Source organism: Oncorhynchus mykiss, chromosome 4, assembly GCF_013265735.2.
Source record: "Oncorhynchus mykiss isolate Arlee chromosome 4, USDA_OmykA_1.1, whole genome shotgun sequence".
Classification (NCBI taxonomy): domain Eukaryota; kingdom Metazoa; phylum Chordata; class Actinopteri; order Salmoniformes; family Salmonidae; genus Oncorhynchus; species Oncorhynchus mykiss.
The window spans coordinates 543,378-562,379 of record NC_048568.1 but is presented as its reverse complement, the minus strand read 5'-3'; the positions used below and the strand labels follow the sequence as shown (position 1 = coordinate 562,379).

The window sequence follows — 19,002 nt, the reverse complement described above, 5'->3', positions numbered from 1 at the left end:
CATCGAGAGCCTGGTATGGCAACTGCTTGGCCTGTGACCGCAAGGTAATACAGAGGGTGGTGTGTATGGCCTATTACATAGCTAGGGCCAAGCTCCCTGCAATCCAGGACCTCTTTACCAGGTGGTGTCAGAGGAAGGCCCAAAAAATTGCCAAATACTAGTCATAGACTGTTCTCTCTGTTACCGCATGGCAAGCGGTACCGGAGTGCCAAGTCTAGGTCCAAAAGGCTTCTTAACAGCTTCTACCCCCAGGCCATAAGACTCCTGAACAGCTAATCAAATGGCTACCTGGACTATTTGCATTGCCCCTACCTCCCCACTCCCATTTTTACGCTGCTGTTACTCTCTGTTTATTATCCATGCATAGTCACTTTACCTCTACCTACAGTACATGTACATATTACCTAGACTAACCGGTGCCCCCTAACATTGACTCTGTACCGGTACCACCTGTCTTGAAGGAGTTCCCACATATGCTGAGGACTTGTTGGCTGCGTTTCCTTCACTCTGCTGTCCAACATATCCCAAACCATTTAAATTGGGTTGAGGTCAGGTGAATGTGGAGGCCAGGTCATCTGATGCACCACTCCATCACTCCCCGTCTTGGTCAAATAGCCCTTACACAGCCCGGAGGTGTGTTGGGTCATTGTCCTGTTGAAAAAGAAATGATAGTCCCACTAAGCGCAAACCAGATGGGATGGCGTATCACTGCAGAATGCTATGGTAGCCATGCTGGTTACGTGTGTCTTGAATTCTAAATAAATCACTGGCAGTGTCACCAGCAATGCACCCCCATACCATCACACCTCCTCCTCCACGCTTCATGGTGGGAACCACACATGCAGAAATAATCCATTCACCTACTCTGTGTCTCACAAAGTCACGGGGTTGGAACCAAACATCTCAAATTTGGACTCATCAGACCAAAGGACAGATTTCCACCAGCCTATTGTCCGTTGCTCGTGTTTCTTGGACCAAGCGAGTCTCTTATTATTATTGATGTCCTTTAGTAGTGGTGTCTTTGCAGCAATTTGACCATGAATGCCTGATTCACGCAGTCTCATCTGAACAGTTGATGTTCAGATGTGTCTGTTTCATGAACTCTGTGAAGCATTTAATTTGGACCGATATTTCTGAAGCTGGTAACTCTAATGAACTTATCCTTTGCAGCAGAGGTAACTCTGGGTCTTCCTGTCCTGTGGCAGTCCTCATGAGATCCAGTTTCATCATAGTGCTTGATGGTTTTTGTGGCTGCACTTCAAAGTTCTTGAAATGTTCTGCATTGACTGACCTTCATGTCTTAAATTAATGATGGGCTGTTCTTTCTCTTTGCTTATTTGAGCTGTTCTTGCCTTATGAGCTGTTCTTGCCACATTTGAATTTCACCAAATAGGGCCATCTTCTGTATACCAACCCTACCCAGTCACAACACAACTGGTTGGCTCAAATGAATTAATTCCACAAATTAACTTTTAACAAGTGAATGTCCGACCTAAGAAATGTTAATTGAAATGCATTCCAGGTGACTACCTCATGAACCTGGTTGAGAGTTTGCAAGCTGTCATCAAGGCAAAGGGTGGCTTCTTTGACAACCTCAAATATAAATTATATTTAGATTTATTTAACACTTTTGTGGTTACTACATGATTCCATATGTGTTGTGTCATAGTTTTGATGTCTTCACTATTATTCTACATTGTAGAAAATAGTAAAATAAAGAAAAACCCATAAATGAGTAGGTGTGTCCAAACTTTTGACTGGTACTGTAGGTAAAAAGAAAATATATAAGAGCAAGCTTTTTTTTCTTCATGATTTTGATCCCAGAGAGAGATGTAGTAGATGGTATAGAATACAGTATTTACTGTACATATGAGATGAGTAGTGTAGGGTATGTAAACATTATATAAAGTGGCATTGTTTAAAGTGACCAAAAAGTATGACTACAATGACTAGCCTACTACACTTCATGTTTCACCACAAAACTCAATACAAAAGTTGTATCAATCAACTCAATCTAATCAAGTGAAAAAGCTCTAGGAGATGCTGTAAAATCAACTGGCGTACAGAACAGTCAGTTGAGCCAGACTTTGGTGTTCTCCAAGCTATTCTTAACTCCTGACGGAGGTGTGACAGTGGACACCTGAGGAACGGAGAGTAACCCCTGATATTTGGAGTGCTTAACCCCAGTGTCAATAAAAACACTGAGACATCAAACACTGCAGCGAGCCCAGCCAGCGACCATACAGACAACAACACTCTGCCTTACTTTGATCTTCGACCCTTACACCTCTCAGGAACAACAAGCTCTCACAGTCTCACTGCAGAATTAGAAGTTTTTACATGTTTCTCCAAACGTCAAATTTTGAAGTTGCTCCACGGGTTAAGGTTTTGGATTGGGTTATAACATTAAGTTTAGGCACTCTTTTCAAATGGTTAAGGTAAGGGTTAAGGTTTGGGATAGGATTAAAAAAACATTTTTTTTAAATGAGTGTCCACCACTTGGATCAAACATTCAACCAGTCATGGGATTACGCTAATCCGACACCCCGTCCACAATGCTTTATCAAAACCCAAGCCTACTTGATGGTAATAGTGCTGCTCACTGTTGCCCCTGGTGGCCAGTTTTGAAGGCATTTCTCAACATCATCAGGACATGGATAGACATCCAATTTCGAAGTCACTCTTGAGCGATCTGCCTGCTCAGGAAATGACAGTCAAGCCTTGCTTGGGCCTTCAGCTGTGCACTCAGTCTCAAGAGACGAGCTGAATTTCGACTTCAATTCACACGCTTTTTGTTTAAATACCAAACATATAATTAGCTAATTATATTTTATTTGCTTGATCTAGGCTACAGTAACTGGTCAACAATCAAGATAATCCCTATCTATTTTGAGTGACCAGCCATAGCTGATAGGTCTACTCCATGTTGGACATTTTTCTCATCTGTATTTATTTATTTTCTTAGATATTATACAAACTGTAAAGCCAAATCATGAATATATTATTGGCCATTCTATTTTCTAGTATCTTTATTGAGCCTATTTTTTTATTATTATTGTGAAAACAATCCAATGCCTCTCAAAACTATTGGGAAAATGTCAATCAATACCATTTTGGTATTGCAAAAAGCTAGCAACAATAGGCTTCATGAGATAAACTTAATATCTCAACCTAATTTATGTATACATGGTTAGTGAAGTAGGCTATTAGTTTTGCATAACTTTGAAGAACTGCCACTCCGGTACAAAATGTAAGTCTTAGTCCAGTTAACATTGGCTTTATCCTCCATTCTTGTCTCCACTGACACCGGGCCATTATCAAGACCCTGCGGCGGCGTTCCTGGGTTAGAGGAAGCCGGAGAAGACGAGGCAAGGGCCAGATCTGGAACCAAGTTTTGGGATGGAGAGGAAACCACCCTTGTGAAGCCATTACTCTCGCTCCTGAAGTCATCACTGAAATATATATTTTTTAAATACATAAATATATATATAAGGCTTTTTTATCTACTTGAGTGGTGTAGACCTATCTCATTTCGGCCTTAATCATTTCCGATATGGCCTATGTCTCAAAAACAAACTAGGCCTATGGATTTGTTTTTTTATGGATTTTTTCCCATGATAATATCTTACTGCTAAATAATAGTTACGCATATATAAATAGAAGGTCTAACATGCAATAAATCAATGTAAAATTTTGCTAACTTTAGGCTCCTCGAATAAAATAGTATTAGTAGTCGTTCAAGGAACTTTCCTATATTGAGGGGCAGGAGGAGTTACATCCGCAGTTGTGCACCATTTTTGGACCGCTAAAATGTAATTTTAATCAAAGCATTCTCAAGCACAATAAAATGTTATTGCAGAGGCTAGACATAGGTCTATGGTTAACTTTAACACCTTAACTTCCGTTTTGCATGCATTTAATGTATCAGGCTACCACTCGAAGTAGTGTATTTCATAATTATGAACAAACGTATTAATAACAAAATACAATTTAGATTTTTTTTCTTCTCTAATTCGAAGACAGAAGGGCTCATCATTGGCATTGGCATAATGTTCAACTATTTTGTATAGGTTATTGTTACCTATTAATGAAAATGAATGACACAATTATGCAATAAAAGCACCTTAAACGCTGTAAATTTGAGGCAACGGCACTAAAAGATACTCATCCCAGATGCTATTTTCTTTGGTTTTCAAAAGAAAGAGAAACCTCTATTCCAGGTTTATTGAAGAAGAAGAAAAATCGCCATGTGCTCATTGTCATAGCCTACTGACTGTTCTTCAAATGTGCCTTCTCAATATGCCAATGAAGATTAGAGGCTAAAGCAACAATAGTGATTCACTAAACTATACGGTACAGTTTGTAAGCTTTTTAGATGTCTTCATATTAATTTACAACAGAACTGGAGTTTTCATCCATGTGCTTCAAGTGTGTAGCCTAATTATTGTTCTCAGTAAACTACAGCGAATCAAAATGCAACTTTTTGTTTTATATTCCGCATATTATAATTTGTATTTCTTCAGAAACCGAGATTCTGAAAGTGTAGGTCTGTACACTGGGTGCGAATTGCACACAATTATACTTACAGAAAATCCCAGTGTTCATTGGGCTTAGCATTTTGATAACACACAATGTCCATTGAAAACCCTGAATATTCGACTCTGTTTTAGACACATAATTGTTGCAAAAGCTGAAAATTATTTCATCAAAAAGAAAATAATCAGATACTCCGTAGTGTTGCATTAAATCGACCACTATAACATGAGTATCCCGCAGGGGGCGCTCTGTCCGCGCTGAAACGCCTGATCTGGGATTCCCGAGAAAGGCAGTGGCCCTGGAGCATCAGTTTAACAAGCTGGTTGTGGGGGTGTGACCGTATAAGAGACTGACAGCTGCTTTAACTATAACCCCTCCTCTCTCTCTCTCTCTCTCTCTCTCTCTCTCTCTCTCTCTCTCTCTCTCTCTCTCTCTCTCTCTCTCTCTCTCTCTCTCTCTCTCTCTCTCTCTCTCTCTCTCTCTCTCTCTCTCTCTCTCTCTCTCTCTCTCTCTCTCTCTCTCTCTCTCTCTCTCTCTCTCTCTCTCTCTCTCTCTCTCTCTCTCTCTCTCTCTCTCTCTCTCTCTCTCTCTCTCTCTCTCTCTCTCTCTCTCTCTCTCTCTCTCTCTCTCTCTCTCTCTCTCTCTCTCTCTCTCTCTCTCTCTCTCTCTCTCTACACACCGAGCGGAGTATAAGCTTTCTCCAGCCACGCCGATAATTCGCTCAGGGACATTTCTACAATATATTAACCAAGGTTTTCGGGAAAAACACTTGATCATATAAACGGGTAGGCTAAACTACAGACATAGCTGGACTGCATTATGGTATTAATACAAGAAGTGTGGAAATATCAAACGTCTTGACTTCAAAAAGTATTTGGATTATTCCCGACGGACCCGGTGAAACGGATTTACATTTCCCTGCGTAATCATAACAGCAAACATAATCGGGATATTTACTGAATGGTTGTTGGGATTGACAAATGCGAAGTTCACGGGTTGAACAACTTTTGCCCTTTCCCGTTTCTTGCATAAACCCATTGAAAATTATTGAAAAGGAGAGGGCTCCTAGATTGCACAAAGCTTCTCATACCTCCTTCATATTGATATTTATCTTGTTGGTTGGGTTTGGGTGCCAGACGCGGTTAGACTGGGTGCGTGGAGCTTCGGAACACCGAATTGTAATTCCTCCCTCCCTCTCTCCCCTGGGTTTATGTCCGGACTGACCGCTTTATGACAATGGATTACTTTCTGGTTTTATGCAGCCTCTTGCTTGCCATGGCGTCAGCTGTTGAAGGTAAGACACATTCATATTTTTTGTGGTTTATTATTGTTTATGATTTTCGTTAAGACCCTGTTCGCCGAAGCTCTCATGAGGTCCGCCAATGGGCTACAGCAGTGCGCATTGGTAGTAGCCGAATCAGAGTAACACAAGTTTATCCCTCGTCGACCTATAACTCTCTTATTTATATTTTAGCATTTTAAACGATTTATTTTCATCAGGCTCTGAGAGAACATTTTGAACAGATATGAACTCGCTTCCACAGATAGCTTTGCGCAACGGCAGACAACCCCAAACAACCCCAAGCCGATATTCAATACACATTTGTAATGCTCAACAGTCGTATCATTTCAAGAATTGTTGTGTATTTTTCCGCTTAAGATCACTCATTCTTCTTGATGCTTGCTTTTTCATTCTTACCCTAAGGATATTAGCGCAACACTAGCCTATATCTCAACAGGGAGTCGGAGATCTATGTAGGTTGCAGCTCCGCGGGTATGCAGCGCAATTGGTGCCCCAGACATTAAAATGTATTCTGGTATTTTGGAAGGTTCATCATTGCATAAAATAGTGGATCAGTTTGACAAGAAGCCTATCAAGTAATTACGTTTTTAGCAGATTTGGCTTTCAAACCATTACATCAAGGTGTAGCCTAAATGTAGCTATATTTGCTATTGAATTATGATTAATTGCAAGCCAAGCGTTTGAGTCATTGTAAATTGGGATAATACACTATTTGTCTACACAATTACTGTGAAATATATTTTAATTTCATTCGTTAATATGTAGAGCAATTTTAGCGAAAGTAGTACACTTTTTCTGTCAAGCAGCAAACATATGAAAACAAAAAGCTTTTTATTGCCTAACAGTGGACCATTTATTCATTGGTGTAGAATGGGGAAACAGATCTGGCACACAGTGGGTTTGAATGGGCCTACAGTTTGTAGGCTATTGCCGTAGCAAGGCGGCTTGTAGGCTACCCGGCTGGCATGTGTTACTGTTGCCACTATAAAAGTAGGACAGTGTGCCATAGTTTTTACTAAATGGCGCTCTCCCACAGCTTTCTTGTCTACTTTCATGACTTGTCAATACATTTTCAACTCCTTTGAATTTACACTGATAAAATAAGCTTTCTACGGTGTTGAACTTCGATTATACTTGAGAGTGAAACCGAATAGCATGCACTGTTTTATGATTCTTGGGATTATTTGATTACGAGCGAGCCTTGACCCAATTTCAGATCGTAATATAAAATTACATTATAATTGTGCGGGATTATAACATTATCATATTTAGACAGTGTTTTAAACAATCGGTTGTTCTGTTGTATTCAAAGTCGTCCTTTGAAGTTGTGGTAAAGTGAAGTAGGCTATAGCGTGGGTCAAAATAATGTAGGCCTACACGGTTTATCTGATAAACGTTGTTGTTTCATTGGTGCCCGCAATCATTCTGCATAAAGTAGACTATAGACCAATTTATGTCAAAAAGAAGCGGTAAATTATGAATTGGTTGGTATGTGCACTGAAATCCACATATTCACCCAGCCTATGTAGACTATATTAGGCCTGATATTACACTGATACGAGGTAGCATTCAAGATATGCCTAGTGGGAAGCACTCATTTTGAGTGGTGTGTCAGGCTATATAACGGCACCGAAATGATGGGTGCAGCTTTTGAAATCAAATGTTCAAATCAAATTGTATTAGTCACATGCGCCGAATTCGCAGGTATTCACCTTACTGTGAAATGCTTACTTACGAGCCCCTAACCAACAATGCAGTTAAAAAAAAATACAGATAAGAATAAGAGATAAAGTAACAAGTAATTAAAAGAACAACAGTAAAATAACAATAGTGAGACTATATACAAGGGGGTACCGGCAGAGGTAATATGTACATTTAGGTAAAGTTATTCAAGTGACTATGCATAGATGGTAACAACAGAGAGTAGCAGTGGTGTAAAAGAGGGGAGCAATGCAAATAGTCATTTTTTGGCTGAAGTTGATGTATGTCGTTAGAACAACCTATTTCCACCATAAGTGCTGCCATACATTTCTCTTCGCTGACCTGGTTCTGGGTTTAGCTAAGCGTTTAAAATGGGCAGGTGATTTATGACATGCGCTGGAGACTTTTCAGAGAGGGAGCATACTATATGGGGATTTCGGGAGAAGCGACCGCCCGGGGAACAATACACGACCACACGGAGCGTCTGGTCTGACCAGGAACTATAAACGAGAGAATGCCCATATTTTACCCAATTTACAGCAGCTACTAACAACGGACAAGTTAAAAGTAACATTGCACCGTTTTGGAGAAAACTTTTCCCATAGCCTATTGAAAAGAAAACACCTTTAGAATTTTTGCATTATAGGTCATGTTTTTTCGTATGCTCAGCATCCACGTTCACGATTCCGTTGAATATGTTAAATTATTCATGAAACATATTCCTGATTAATTAAATAATTTGATACCCCCATAGGTCTATTGTGTGACCTAATTCTGGACACATGAACTACGCCTAAACATCATAGTGTGACCATGTGACTTAATCTTTTGCTTAGCAAAAATGAACCATGGATATTGTGGCAATAGCCTAGTATTCTAGGCCTATTGGGCGTTTTTACGCACTATGGTTGGCTTTAAAATTGCCTTGACTTCAAGTTAATGTTGTTTGTAGTTGTTTGAAATGTTGTACTTGAAATACTTTGAAAACAAAGCCAAAGTCTCATCTTGTTAAAGCCTCACGAGGCCTACTGTACTGTACATGGCTACATAGATAAAGTGGCCAACAACCGGGAGTTGTTTGAATGAAGCACTGTGGCTATCGGTTTTCTCAGAGCTCCATCGGAGACATAACTTGTCCCGATGACATTTTAGTGCACTGGGGGATTCGTTAATCTCTTTCCCCATTGTAAATTATGTTTATGATAGAGGTTTAAGATAGAGGCAGAAGCAGATATGTTAGCGGTGCACACAGCACACACAACAACATCTATCACGATTCGCAGGCAATCTGGAACCGCGTTTACCCACTTTGACGTGTATTTAATTTCACTTATAGGTCCCATCCTTCACTTTGCAGCCTATTGTTTTTCTAGGGAAAGGATAATCATTTTCAATTCAAGCACGTTGAACTTCGTTTTTCCATTAGCCCACCCTCCCTCCTCAGTTCATGAATTCCCAGACAGTGCATAAACTAACCTCATAGCACCAGTGTTTTGAAAGCCGTGCAATTGACTGGGACAGGCTTGATTTACCATTGTCGCTGCTTGCACGTTTGTAGATTGGCCTACAGGTGCAAACCGTATCAAGTTTATTTTGTATGGATTTCCCCCAACTAAAGTGCTGATTATTTGCTTTGATGAGTTTTTCACCATATTTAGCCCATGCCCATGGCATAATCGTTCTGTCTCGTAGCGTTGCTATTTATGTTTGGTTGTGGTGTGCGTCAATCGGCGGCGAGCCTCGTACACACCAGCTTGTGCTTTTATGCTGGGCCCAAGATCACACCTCTGCAGGCCTAATTTCCTGTCCTTAATTTGCAGTTGGCGAATCTCTCACTCTTTCTCTCTCTCAAATCAATTCAAAGTCTCTCTCTCTCTCTCTCTCTCTCTCTCTCTCTCTCAGCCAGGTTTAATCCTTCTCTCTTCAATGTGCCTAGAAGGCTCTTCATCAGCATTATTATTGCTTGACCCATTTTGTTCGGCACACTTGTTCTGTGTTAAATAAGGGAAGCCTTACCCAGCTTTTTTTAGAACATGCTATTCTGTTTGAATGAACTAGGATTTTTGTTAACTTTTTACTGACCCTGTAGTGCGTCCAGAGAGATCCATTTCTGAGCGCCCACCTCAGAGAATCCATGTTACATAGGCCAATGCATTCAAAGGCAAATGCTCATCAAACGTCGTTAGGGATCATAATGGGCATTATTGAATGGACAAAATAAATGATTAGGACTAAGGTTAAAAACTGTTATAACCAAATCCTCTTAGGGGCCGAGGGGGAAATTGGACGGCAGAATTTGTAAAACAATTCACAATAAGCCGCAACTAGCACTTTCAATATGGCTTGACTTTGCGTTAATACTTTGAAAAAACTGTTGTAGGCCATGGTGGCCTAAGAAAATGCCTCTTGGGTTGCATGCTGTGGTGAACTATTGTAGGTAATAATTGTTTAAACTTCCCTATAGCCAGAGTGTCGCAATCGATGTGGCTATATTGATTTAGGACAACCGCGCCGCTTAGGCCTTTAACCGGATAATCAAGAGAGTGATGCAAGATATTGGCTTCCTTCCTATTGTCTGTGAACCAAATGGCTGCGACTTTTGACCAGTTGAATATCCCTGGCCTTACAATCTATTGGAGGGCAGGTCTTTATTGCAGAGTAGTCCACAGGATGAAACGTTGAAGTGCACCAATTAAGGCAATTTCTTAACAGGCGGTTGGAATCAAATGGTCTGGCGGATAGAGGGGATGAGTGTGCCAATCTAATTGCCACGTAGGCCACTCTGCGTGAGCGAGACAGCACGATGGCGATGAGCGCATATAGGCTTTTACATTTTGCATGATTTTTGACTTTTTGAATTACATGGGTGAAAATATATTTGAATAATTTCAGTTTTTAGTATAGAATGATTGATTACAAAAAGCCTAGTTTATTTATGAAGTCTAGGGTTTTCATAAATTGATAGCATTAAGGTTTATTAATATACAGTTATGGTCTCTGTTTTCCATTCCGTGAATTATAGTTGTAGCCTATTTTATGATCTAATTTTGTTTATTGAACGTGTTCTTTTCATGTAGAGTTTGGCCATTATTAAAAATACAGTACTCTGTTGTTAGAGTATTATTAATGCATAACAAATAATTGTGTAGGTATATTTTTCCATGTGAATGTTTTTTTTCTGTCAAGAATAATATGAAATATTATCAAATTCAAATTCAAATTCAAAAGCAATGTAATTAAGTAAACAATTTAATCCAAATTTGTTGGATTTTAGAGTAATTGAGCACTTATAATCTAAGGCAATAATATTAGGAATGATAGTGGTGATGATGATACTTATAATAGTAGTATAATTATTGTAAAACTACAATGTTATGATTCCATCATTATAATCTAATTTATTCTCACAATTGTCAAATCATGATTCAGCCTGGAATTGTGAATCAATTGTGACTTTACAACTGTCAAATCCTCCATAAGAGAAGAATGACAACTGGAAAACAGTGGCATCTTCCACACTGACACGGTATAGGTTAGATAGGGCCCCATTGAGTTGAAGGTCACATGCTAAGGAGAGGCCATGTTGAACAGATGTTCAGTGTCTTTGGTTCAGATTGGCGTAAGGAGCTCAGATGGGGTTTGGTTGGTGGGGGGCTGTGGCTGTGCAGCGAGAGAGAGAGCTGACAGGCTTATTGATGCTATGGGACTCAGGAGTGCTTATGTGAATGGTCACATCCCACTGGGAACAGACGTCAATTCAACATCTATTCCACGTTGGTTCAAAATTGTTTCAGCCAGTGGGATGTGAATGCTGATGGTACGGTCACGTAGCACATGAACGTTTGCTCACATATCCATATACAACATTTGCACACCAGGAACTTCTATGTCATAGAAGAAAACTAGGTGACGTTTTTGGATGGACAATATGGACAGTGGGTCTATTAGGGTTTTGGATGCCATAAAGACAGAATATTCTGGGTGGATTTATTGTGCTGTGAAGTGAATGGCTGGCTAATTAACGTATAAGTGGTTGGTTGCAGACCTTCGTGTGTGTTTGTGTGTGTGTGTGTGCTTATGGAGATCCCCCTTTCTTCCTCTAAAGGGCTGTCCTGCAGCTGATGAAGGGTCTTGTCGAATAGAAGGTCTTTGACACCCGCTCCTGAGAGCGTGGGGAGCAAATGTGTGGGCCTGCCCACTGCCAAATTCCCACTGGTGCAGCCAGCCGAGCGGAACGAGGGAGAGGAGGGAGACAAAAAAAGATGGGGATTGAAAGAAAGAGAAGAAGAGAGAGAGAGAGAGAGAGGGGACTTGCACTCCGCCTGGAGAGAGCGAGATGGGTGGCTGTGGCACGGCTTTAGGGCCATGTCTTATATCACAGTGCCAACTGCCGAAGCCAACAGAGACAGCTCAAGCCACCTAAACAAAGTCACATGATGGCAGCTGGCGTTAGGGTAGTAGCGCCACTCCTTTACCTCTTTAGTCACTGTCAAAGTCAGAAGGTGCTTTCCAATCTGACGTCTAGAATAAGGAATCGTGTCGTCTATATTTCGTGACATTTCTATCTGCATCGTTCCACAACGTTTGCCTGCTGAACGTGGCTCTGTTAGGCCCCAGTGTGTTTTCTTCTGCTGCAACTGAGGACCTACGCCTTTTGACCTTCTGTCGGTTCGAAACAACGAAGTCACTGCATCTTAACCAAGCCAGTATTTTTATTCAGTAACAATGGCTTCCCAAACAAAATCAAACCTTTGGGGCCATGCTTGTTTGAATAAAAATGGAATTAAGGATGAAAAAGGAAACAAGTGGTGATGTGTATTTATTGTACAGGGAAATATGCATGCACAGCCACTCATGCCTGTCGACACACATAAACACTCATGCAAGGATACAAACAGACAAGCCAATAGCGCTGAAGGGTGCTTGAGCATCACTCGACGCCAGCTAGCAGTTCAGGGCCAATGTGCTATTCACATGTAGGTCGGGGGCGCTCGGGGGAGAAGACGAACACACTTTATGAGCATGCCATGGTCATTACTCTGCCGAGAGTCACTTGACGAGAGCCGAGCTGACTTCTCCTTCTGCAATGCACAGTGGTTTGATCCGTTTCAGCCCCCCCCCCCCCCCCCCCCCCCCCCACATTTTTTACGAGCTACAGGCTCTTGTAGCCAATTTTGCTGATAGAGCAGAAAGGGATCTTTGATATTTGTCTTTTCAAAAACACAGTCACATCTGTCCGCCGTTCCAAAATTGAGTGCCTGGAGGAAAAAGCTATCACCTGGTTTCAGCTTCGCAAGTCTTGTTAAAATGTAAGAGAAAGAAGAAAAGGGGCCAACTCTAAGATATTTTTAACATATTGAAATAGTTTAATGTAAGCTTTAGCTCCAGACACTTGGTTGTATTTTGGATACATTTTTAAAGACTGGCCACACATTTAGCTACTTTTCAAAATGACTGCCATAAAGAGAAGGTGTGATGATAGGGGATCATGGAGGCACTGACTGAAGTCGTGGTTAGTGCGCTAGGTGTGAACGTCCACTTTGATTAATGGAACTAGATGTGTGAAGCGAGTGTGCATTGTGTGTGAATGGTGGTGTGTGTTCAATGTGCCTGTGTGTCTTCATGGCGTGGGAGTCGAAGAGTTACAGTTGGCACTAAAACTCCATCCGAGTTAAAACACCCAGCTCCACCTGCTCCCAATCTACACTTCAAACAACACACACTGCTAAAAGGAAGCTTCTTCTCATGAATGGGTGCAGACTTTACCATACCCCCTATTACCACTTACCAATGTTGACAGTACTCACTCTTAATGACTTAAGCAGGGTTTCTCAACGTGATGCAGCTTGCATAGAATGTACGATAGTCGAGAGTGACTGTCACACCCTGGCCATAGAGAGGCCTTTTATTCTCTATTTTGGTTAGGCCAGGGTGTGACTAGGGTGGGCATTCTATGTCCTTTTTCTTTGTTTTTGTATTTCTTTGTTTTTGGCCGGGTATGGTTCTCAATCAGGGACAGCTGTCTGTCGTTTTCTCTGATTGAGAACCATACTTAGGAAGCTCTTGCCCACATGGGTTTTGTGGGTAGTTGCTTTCTGTTTTTGTGTCTGCACCAGACAGAACTGTTTCGGTTGTTCTCTTTGTTGTTTTGTTAATCAGTGTTCAGTTCCATTATTAAAATGACGAACACGTACCACGCTGCGCTTTGGTCCTCACCTTCTTCCACCATTGGCCGTTACAGTGACGATAATCCTCACACTCCCCACTATGACCTCCTGAAGGTTTTGTCTGTGGGAAGAGTTCCGCTAACCTTTGCATTGAATGCTAAAGACGGGGCATTGAACGTTCAATGCCCTATGCTCTTTTAAATACATGAATAAGCATACCAAGTTAGGGGACAAAGACAAAAATGCAGTGAGGCATCTTTCGTCTTTACGTGCATCCGGTGCACTAAAAGACGAAATGCCTTGGTGTTGAGTTGAGGCAGACATTGTTTTACTGCCTAGCCAATCTGACACTTCTCCATTTGGGGAGATGGGACTGAGGGAGCTGTGAAGTGTGTGTGTTTCTCTGACTGTTTGGTCTTTGTCTCTGAGTGTGTGTGTGTGTGACCATAGTGTATTTTCCAGTGGTGGAAAAAGTACTCAATTGTCATACCAGAGTAAAAGTATAGATACGTTAATAGAAAGTTACTCAAGTAAAAGTCAGTCAGTAAAATACTACTTGAGTAAAAGTCTAAAAGTATTTTGTTTTAAATATACTTGATTATCAAAAGTAAATGTAATTCTAAAAATATTCTTAATTAAGTATCAAAAGTAAAAGTATAAATCATTTCAAATTCCTTATTTTAAGCAAAGCAGACGGCACCCTTTTCTTGTTTTTAAAATTTAAGAATAGCCAGGAGCGCACTCCAACACTCAGACATTAGTTACAAAAGATGCATTTGTGTTTAGTGAGTGCGCCAGAACATACGCAGTAGGGATGACGTAGTGTTCTCTTGATAAGTGCGTAGATTTCACTATTTTTCTTTTCTGCTAAGCATTCAAAATGTAACTAGCACTTTGGGTTGCCAGGGAAAAATTTATGGAATAAAACGTGCAATATTTTCTTTAGGAATGTAGTGAAGTAAAAGTAGTCAAAAATGTAAATAGTAAAGTAAAGTACCCAAAAAAACGACTTAAGTAAAAATAATTTACACCACTGGTATTTTCAGTGGCGGAAGCCCCTGTGCGGGGCACAGAGTGCTGTCCCCCACGGGGCTATTGAGAGAACATTATCTATTATAGGGGAATGAGATGCTTTATGGAAAGGGGGATGGATACCTAGTCAGTTGTCCAACTGAATGTATTCAACTGAAATGTGTCTTCTGCATTTATCCCAACCACTCTGAATCGGAGAGGTGCGGGGGGCTGCCTAAATCGACATCCACGTCTTTGGTGCCCGGTGAACAGTGGGTTAACCACCTTGCTCAGGGGTAGAACCACAGATTTTTACCTTTATGCAATCCAAGGCAATAGGTTTAATATATAAATCTAAGGACCCCCATCTGTAGTTGGGCTTCCGAGTGGCACAGCAGTCTAAGGCACTGCATGTCACCCTGGTTCGATCCTGGGCTGGATCACAACCGGCTGTGGGAGTCCACAGGGTAATGCACAATTGGCCCAGCGTCATCCGGGTTTGTCCGGGGTAGGTCGTCATTGTAAAATACAATTTATTTCTTAACCGACTTGCCTAGTTGAATAAAGGTTAAATAAAAATAGCCTTATAGGAGATGTCTTGTCATTGTGATTTGTTTATATATTCATGTTTCCTCTGTAGATTGTTTATCTACAGCAAGCTTTAATCATGTAGCGAATGAGTGTCCTTGTCAAGTGTTTGTGAAGATATATTTTTGAAGGATTCAATCTTGGCGTACCATTTGAAATAATTACATTTCTGAGCGTGTTTTGATCAAACCTGATGTGACTTTTATTATTATCATTGGCAGATGTTCTAATACCTGCAAGGGGTTTGAAACATGCAGACAGTTGAAAGACCCCTGCTGGACCCACTGGAATATGGTGCTTGATGAGATGGAGATAGACATAGACAGTAGAGAGAGTGATAAAAACACGATATCTACTTTTATCTAGTTAAGATGAAACCATATGGTGACTAAACCACCACACCAGCTCACAGATATGGTGTATCAAAGCCTTTTGATCTATAGGCATGGGTCCAGCAGATAGCTACATCTGCAAAGTGACATATCTCAGCCAGGCAGTGAGAGTGTTCACCCAGAGCAGCCCTTTTCTACAGGGATTATCCACAAACCCCCTGCCTTGCGAGAAGCCTCCCATACTGGGTGCGAGATGTATGATTGCAGGGTTGAGCTTCGCGCTCTGGTTCTCCGCTGAGCCGCAGTCGAAGGCTTATCAGTTACTGAAGCTGAACCTGAACCGAGAGAGAGAAAGAGAGCAACAGAGAAATAAAGAGAGTGAGAGAGAGGCAGAGAGAAAGCCACTTGGTTCAGTGTTGGCAAGACAGTTAATTTAAAAAGGTGTTGAAAGTGTTGACAATGCGGGACAGTGTGACCCATGTGAGATTTGGGGGGAGCTGTGGTAAAATGAATGAGGAAGAGGGGGTGAGGAAGGAAAGGTAAAGGGGGTGGAAGGTGGTGGTGGTGGGCTCTGGGAAGGTGTGAGCATCAGAGAAGGGAGATTGTATTTCCTACCTTGGACCAGTGTTACATATCTACTATATCCTCTCATCTTCAATTAGACTAGCTTAATCCAGTTTTTACCTGGGAAGAAAGATCCAGATTTCTTTCTTTCTTTCTTTCTTTCTTTCTTTCTTTCTTTCTTTCTTTCTTTCTTTCTTTCTTTCTTTCTTTCTTTCTTTCTTTCCCTCTCTCCATTTCTCTTTCTCTCTCTCACTCACCACCCAGGTTACCAGATGAAAAGTATGGGCTGTGATGCAGGCTGGAAGGAATCCGCGGTTGTTTTTAATGAATCTGACAAAGCAACCAAGTGCCGATCAATGGCAACATTGTGCCACAAGACAGCATCTCTGACCATGTCTGAGAGACAGAGACACTGCAAGAGAGATAGAAGGAGAGAAATAGATAGAGAGACTGCAAGATAATCAGCTGTGTAGTGCTAGGGCAAAAATTCAAATGGCATTGTTTGCTTTTGCTCAACCGTTTATGAGATTATACTGTCCAATAACTTTTATTGTCGCTTAATTCCAGGAACTATAGGGCTGTATATCTTCTGTGATGATTTAGCGCGTGAACAGAACTCCACGGGTTTATCCACGGGCAGCCGTTTAGGCCCTGAGTTTGTAACTGGGTAGACAGAGTGGCGCTGTGGTTTGCCAAAGAGGAAGACCGAAAGGTTCACCGGTCCTCATTCAAACAGGTCGATTTTTAAACAAACCGGAGACAATGCCTCCCGTTCTCTCCTCTGTTTACTTTCTCTTTCTTCACCTCCGTCACTCTTTCATTTTGTCCTTTCCCACCCTTTACTGTACCCCTGATTCCCATCCTTTAATAGTTTGGTTCTAATTGTAGTAATATTTTCCCTTCCCGTTATCTGCCAGCCTTGTGATATAGAAATCCCAAAAGCTAGGAGACAGGGATATTAACTGCCCCATGGTCCTTTGATGTGTCCACTTGTTGATAAGGGCTGAAAGTCAGATGACTCACTTCCTCTATTGAAGTGGAAAGAGGAGTCTGCGGTTCTCTGCCTCGTTCTGTGACATTGTTTCCCATGAACACGAAATGATGGCGACTGTATGCAAAAAATGCAGTTTGAGTTCAAGCACCGACACTTACATGACATGTTTGCAATGGCATTCTCTTTCAACCTGTCCCCATCGCCCTTGGCTTCTCCAAGAACAGGTTCCTCAGTTGTCAGACATCACAAAAAGAGAGATTAGTACAAATGGAGGAAAACACACAAGGTTTTCAATGGGCTGTAATTCAATCTGTTGCTGTAGGGTGTCAGAGGGTGCCTAAGTGCGAGGCACGTGAGGTGTAGCAGGTTTTCAATACCCGGTAGAATGGTGAATAGTGTGAAAACAATCACCAGGGACAGGAAAGCGAGCAGGAACACACAGCAGAGTCAAATAACCCCCGACCAGATGGGAATGGTCAGTGAACAAGGGGGTTGATGTTTATACCATTGGTGTCAGAAGACGGATCTGAAAACATTAACCCCAAAGACACTTTTGCCCTCTCTGAATCCCTATGGGACCGGGGGCTAAAAGTGTGGTGATGATTAGAGATTCAATTTAGCTCTCCATCAATCAATGCTGGAGGGAGGAAGGTGAGTGCTGTTGATAGCCCAGCCTCTTAATACCAGACTGGGTTGGTCTCTTGGGAGTAGGCGTTTTTTCTGCTTTGCTAATTAAGCGGCAAAGCTGCCACTGCACTTACTTATTAATGAATCTTCGCTTCGATCGTTGCTGGAGACCGCGAGGTAACTCGACTCTAAACCCTAATTAGTCCATCACTAATGGCTGAGTTTCTCGACGATCCATACATTCTAAACATCTACCGTCAGCCGGAACATGCCATCGCACTTCTGACCTTTACTTCTGGTCTTGTGTTGCTTGTTTGAGAGCAAATTTGAGAATTTTACCCTCATGGAACTTTATTTCCATCTGGACACCCATATTGAATGGAGTCGTATGCAGGTACTTTTTGAGTAGGTACTTTAATTTAGTTTAAGCTACAGTATTTAATCCCCTCTCCCAGATCCTCCTCTTAGTGTGCTTGGTGTCATTTGACTACAAACCTCAAGAGAGATCAAATGGATGAGGTGTCACACCCTTTGATTTCCTCCACAGCATAAGTGCTAACAGGGAAAGTCAGGATGTGGCACAAACATTCTCCCATCTCATTTCCACACTTTGTTTGTGATGCTCATTCATAGACGAGCAGGTTGAAAAAATCATGCACCCCTGACAATGCGGGTCAATAAGATGTCACACGCACAAACCACGTCAGTCAACCAAAACTTTACCCCCACGCAGACTAGCTAAGTTTGCCTAGTTTTGGTGGTGGTGGTGACATCACTGCTCAGGGACAGTGAGTGCGTCCGTCTATCCATCGCAGCCTTGTATGGTGTGGCTTTTAGAGCTATAAACGCAGGTTCTGAGTCAGATTTACAGGCCCCTGTGCTTTGGGCCTCAATATTTCATCCCCACTCTCAGGTCTAGTCTACGTCCCAAATGCCACCATGTTCCCTATATAGTGCACTACATTTGACAAGACCCCAACAGAAAGTAGTGCCCTACATGGAGAATAGGGTGCCATTTGGGAAGCTACCTATGACTAATCAGGCAGGGGTTGATCCACGCCCTGTGGTCTGGACTGACTCGGCCAGTCCCAAACGAACCCCACGTAACCCAGACCATCAAGAGCTCTCATATATATGTTTTCGTGTGTGTGTCTAAGGTAGATGGCAACTACAGTATGT

At 41.6% G+C, this 19,002-nt stretch overlaps 1 protein-coding gene across 12 annotated transcripts in view; it reads left to right on the top strand.

The window, feature by feature from the left end:
* The first annotated feature begins 5,214 nt into the window (after positions 1-5,214).
* The window catches only part of LOC110521963 (ephrin type-B receptor 3), a 97,325-nt gene continuing 83,537 nt past the window's right edge, over positions 5,215-19,002 (top strand). For all 12 annotated transcript variants that reach the window (XM_036975476.1, XM_021599983.2, XM_021599981.2 and 9 more), the window contains exon 1: positions 5,215-5,830. Coding sequence is in view for 10 of the 12 variants with exons in the window: in XM_021599983.2 (XP_021455658.1) it covers positions 5,767-5,830 (64 nt within the window). In the remaining 2 variants the exon portion in view is untranslated. The remainder of the gene's footprint in view (positions 5,831-19,002) is intronic.